Consider the following 4,616-nt stretch of genomic DNA (forward strand, 5'->3'; position numbering starts at 1 on the left):
TTGCGCTGTAAAACATTTAATACATCGGAAATATTGTCTAGAATCACAAGATGCCTGTCTTTCAATTGCTGTACACTATGTATTTTTCAGAAATGTTTTATGATGAGTAATTAGGTATTTGACGTTGGTGTCTGTAAATATTATGGCTGCTTTCGGTGCAATTTCTAATTGTAGCTGAAATGTAAACTATGATTTATACCTGAAATATGCAAATTTTTCGAAAAAAACATATGCTATACAATAAATGTTATCAGACTGTCATCTGATGAGGTTTTTTCTTTGTTAGTGGCTATTTTTATCTTTATTTGGCCGAATTTGTGATAGCTACTGATGGAGTCAAAAACTGATGGAGTAATAAAAGTGGTGTCTTTTGCTAACGTGGTTAGCTAATGATTACATATTGTGTCTTCCCTGTAAAACATTAAAAAAATCGGACATGTTGGCTTGATTCACAAGATGTGCACCTTTCATCTGGTGTCTTGGACTTGTTAATGTGTGAAAGTTAAATATTTAAAAAAAATATCTTTTGAATTTCGCGCCCTGCACTTGAAGTGGCTGTTGTCATAGTGTACCGGCGTCGGGATGCAGCCATAACAAGTTAATAAATCGAAAACTCACTGAACAAAACAACAAACAACCAAATGAAACAATGAAGCTACTGATGTGCACTAAAGCAACTATACACAGACAAGATCCCACAGCACAAATAAGGAAAATGGCTACCTAAATATGATCCCCAATCAGAGACAACGATAAACAGCTGTCTCTGATTGGGAACCATATCAGGCCAACATAGACATACAAAAACCTAATGACATACAAAAACCAAAGACATACAAAAACTAGAGTACCCACCCTAGTCACACCCTGACCTAACCAAAATATATAGAAAAACAGAGATATCTAAGGTCAGGGCGTGAAAATATCTAGGACAGACACTTCCAAACCTTTTTCCTTTAGATGTCATTTTTATTTAAATGTTTTGCCATTTATGAATGTGTTATCCAATGTGTTTCTGTGGACTATAGTCGTAAAGTTCCAAATCAAATAGCTACAAATAACTGCAGCATGTTAGCTTGGTACCCCCCCCCTACCCCCCGTTGTCAAAGCAACAGTTGTCAAAGCAACAGTTTAGTGTCAAAGTGGATAGACTGTAGGTTGTGTGATTGTTCACTGCCTCCCTGTGACTTCTGTTTCCTCTGTTAGTGAAACACATGGCTGCTGAAAGGATTCTTGATAACTGAGCCCCACCCCCGTTGTCAAAGCAACAGTTGTCAAAGCAACAGTTTAGTGTGTCAAAGTGGATAGACAGTAGGTGTATGATTGTTCACCTGCCTCCCTGTGGCCTCTGTTGTCTCTGTTAGTGAACACAATGGCGGCTGAAAGGATTCTCGATTACTGAACGCCGGCCCCTTTCTCCTCCAACCCTTCTCATAACATTGGCAAGGTTCTAGGCTGACTACATTGCAAACACCTGACAGAACTCACAACTCCTGGATAGGTGTTTAACATATCAGTTAACCAAATCATATGGTAAGCAATCTGATGCTCATTTGTTGATGCGTGCAACTCAACTGCAATGTAGTTGGCCGGGAACGGAGACAGCTCTCTCCTCGTTGTGGTTGATAGATTGAGCTCTGACCAACAGAAAACATCTAACCCTGCTATTGATCTCCCCCCCTCTCCTCCCTCCCTCCCTCCCTCCCTCCCTAATCTTTCTTTGAATCTAAATATCTTTGTAGCCACTTCTAATTATATCTGAGAACAAACACATTTACTTCAAGTGAGCTGTCATTAATATCTTTATAGCAGATGTACAGGCAGTGGCACGAATTCCGCCGATGTCGGTCCCTCTCCTTGTTCGGGCGGCGTTCGGCGGTCGACGTCGCCGGCCTTCTAGCCATCGCCGATCCACTTTTCATTTTCCATTTGTTTTGTCTTTGTTTTACACACCTGGTTTCAATTCCCCAATTACATGTTCACTATTTAACCCTCTGTTTTCCCCATGGTTTTTGTGCGTGTTTGTTTTATGTATTTTGGTCCTTTTGTGTGTGCTTGGTATATCTACATGTATTTGGTAATGTTGAGTAAAGTTACTTTTATTACTCATCTCTGCTGTCCTGCGCCTGACTCCTCTGCACCAGCTACACCCAGACCCTTACAGGTGGTGGATAAAAAGGGCAGGAGATGTAATATTGCTGAATGCTTTTCTTTATTGGTTTTAACAAAAGTTGCAATGCACATGACAACAAATGCCAATTCACTGGCAGAGGAAATTTTAACAATCTAACAAACAATGTGTCCAACATTTATAACAGGACAGATCTGACAATCATATTTCCTGAATTTGTGGGAGGGAGCAACAATGGATGGGGAAGCCAAGGGTTACAATACAATCTACAATACAACACAAAATGTCATAATTTGACAGAATGCAGAAAAGCTGTGTTGCTGGTTTAATTTTATTCTCCTTGGAGTGGTTTAAACAAACTGCAATTCAGGTAACTTTTTTCTTTCTTAGTACTCTTCAGTTTGTAAACGACATCACACCAGAGGTCTTTCTTGTCTGTTCTCTTCAGCACCTCTGTAATGTTGAACACCTCGTAGGGGGGAATCAGCACCTCCTTCTCATGAGCCATCTGAGATGCGTACTCCCCCAGTGGGGCACCAAGGTAGGTGGTGATCTCAAAACAGGAGCGATTTCCAAAGTTTTTAGTGATAGTCTTGTCTAAAGAGCTCGACGTGAACTGTCCGAATCGCATTTCATCATATTGGACACCCTCAAAAGCGTCTTTAGATCCACGGAAGGTTTGGAAAGTCTTGTTCTTGTTGTTCTTGTTCTTGTTCAGCATTCGTAAGGCATTGGTCAAAAAGAAGTGCAGGGAGTGGTACTTGAACACAGTTTTGTAGCTCTCCTTTTGGGTACGAGTGGCAGCGTTGAATGACCTGTAAATGTTTGATGTTGCATTCACATACACCTGGATTGCCAGGGAATAGTATTTAGGCAGTTTTCCTTTTTTTCTGTAATGGTCCTCAGCAGCGGTCCAAGCCTGGTTGAAATCTTTGTTCTCTCGTCTCTCTTTTGGCAGGTAATAGTCATGCACCTTCCTGAGCATCTTCTCCTCACAGCCCTTGTAGGAGTCATCAACAGAGTCCGGAGCCATGTTTAAGGGGAAGTTGGATTTTAGACCATGCAGAGGGAGACTGACCTGTAGTGAATGGAAGAGAGAAAAATAGACAAACAGGTGTGAAACAAGAAAATGCAGATAATATTATTATGATGAGAGACAGCTGTCAGTCTGTTAGTTATTTATTTAGAGTTTAAGACTTTGGGGTGGGAGGTGCTGAGTTGACATGGAATAGTTTTAAGATGGTCATACTATGGATCGTTTATCTATTTGATTTTGAATTTTAGGATCCCTTTAGGTATCAAAACATATTTAATAATTAGTAATAATAATTTGATGAAAAATGTAATGTTTTTGGCCTTTCCTTCTAACCCCATAGAAACACATTGGATAAGACATTCATGGCAGAAAGCAGTCAAAAAATGAATCAGAAAAAACAAGGTTTTGAAGTGTCGGTCCTAAAGCCAGGAGATATAAGAAAACTCAGGAAATGTATATATATATTTCTTTACACATCTATAACGCCTTTTTTGGGGTAGGCACAAAACTACCTTCATTCTTCGGTTTAAAACCGGTATCTGTTACCTTCAGACGAGTCCCGTGACACTTAACTTTGTCCATACTAACATTTTGCCTGTGATTTTCGTCTTTCACTCTCTCTCTCTCAAAATAGTGTAGTATCTTACCATCTTGGAGTCCAGACCCAAAATCCAAGCCTGGACGAAATACATCACAGTAAAGGTTAGGATCTTGTGTCTTGCCATGATGTCAAAATGTATTGGTCAAATGGCAACTTGTAAGATATAGAATCAGCATTCAAATGTTAAACTTTCAGGGGCCTTGTCATACCAGTGCTCTTGTGGTTACTTTCACAGTCCCGCCTCTCATGCTGAGAACAGGCACAAGTACCCATCAAACACCATAGCACAGTGAACGCACACACACACACACACACAAACACACACAACACCACATGACTTCTGAGAATTGTTTGTTCACACTTATTTCATGCTGATCTATATGTGAACATGACCAACACCAGCAACACCACTGCTGATACTGAATAAAGGTTCCCATAGTAACAGTACAGAAAGACCCTTAAACCTCATCATCATCTTCTCCTCTAATCAGGGACTGATTCAGGTCTGGATTACTAATAGCCAATATACCACTTTAATCAATCACCCAGAATAATGGAAAACAGCACTACAGTGAAGATTGAGGCCCCCAGTCCAGTCCAGTCCACTCTTCTCAGGGACCAACAGACGTTTCACATTTTTTGTTTTAGCCCTAATCTGGCACACCTGATTCAGTCTACTAACCATCAACCCCTTGACTAATTGATGCAGGTGTGCCTGTCTGGTGTCCCAGAGGAGAGGGTTGGGAAGTACTGCACCTACTGTACAGTGTAGTAGGGAACCCTGGTCATGGAGTGCTGCAGGCACTTCCCGTTTGTCATTTAACCGACCTGGAAGACCAGGTGTTGAA

The 4,616-nt window shown here is 40.7% G+C and overlaps 1 protein-coding gene across 1 annotated transcript; it reads right to left on the reverse strand.

Annotated features, from left to right (window-relative positions):
* Positions 1–2,193: 2,193 nt before the first annotated feature.
* LOC112079687 (ecto-ADP-ribosyltransferase 5-like) lies at positions 2,194–4,499 on the reverse strand. The gene is made up of 2 exons (XM_024145564.2): positions 3,815–4,499; positions 2,194–3,209 (listed from the first exon to the last, which is right to left on the reverse strand). Exons 1-2 carry the CDS (start codon positions 3,890–3,892, stop codon positions 2,463–2,465), a joined length of 825 nt encoding a protein of 274 aa, XP_024001332.1. The 5' UTR covers positions 3,893–4,499; the 3' UTR covers positions 2,194–2,462.
* Between the last annotated feature and the right edge of the window lie 117 nt (positions 4,500–4,616).

Source organism: Salvelinus sp. IW2-2015, unplaced genomic scaffold, assembly GCF_002910315.2.
Source record: "Salvelinus sp. IW2-2015 unplaced genomic scaffold, ASM291031v2 Un_scaffold9080, whole genome shotgun sequence".
Lineage (NCBI taxonomy): Eukaryota > Metazoa > Chordata > Actinopteri > Salmoniformes > Salmonidae > Salvelinus > Salvelinus sp. IW2-2015.

Coding starts and splice junctions, on each gene's coding strand:
- LOC112079687 (XM_024145564.2), bottom strand. CDS start 3,892: ATGGCAAGACACAAGATCCTAACCTTTACTGTGATGTATTTCGTCCAG. Junction 3,210..3,814: donor TGGGTCTGGACTCCAAGATG/GTAAGATACTAC, acceptor CATTCACTACAG/GTCAGTCTCCCTCTGCATGG.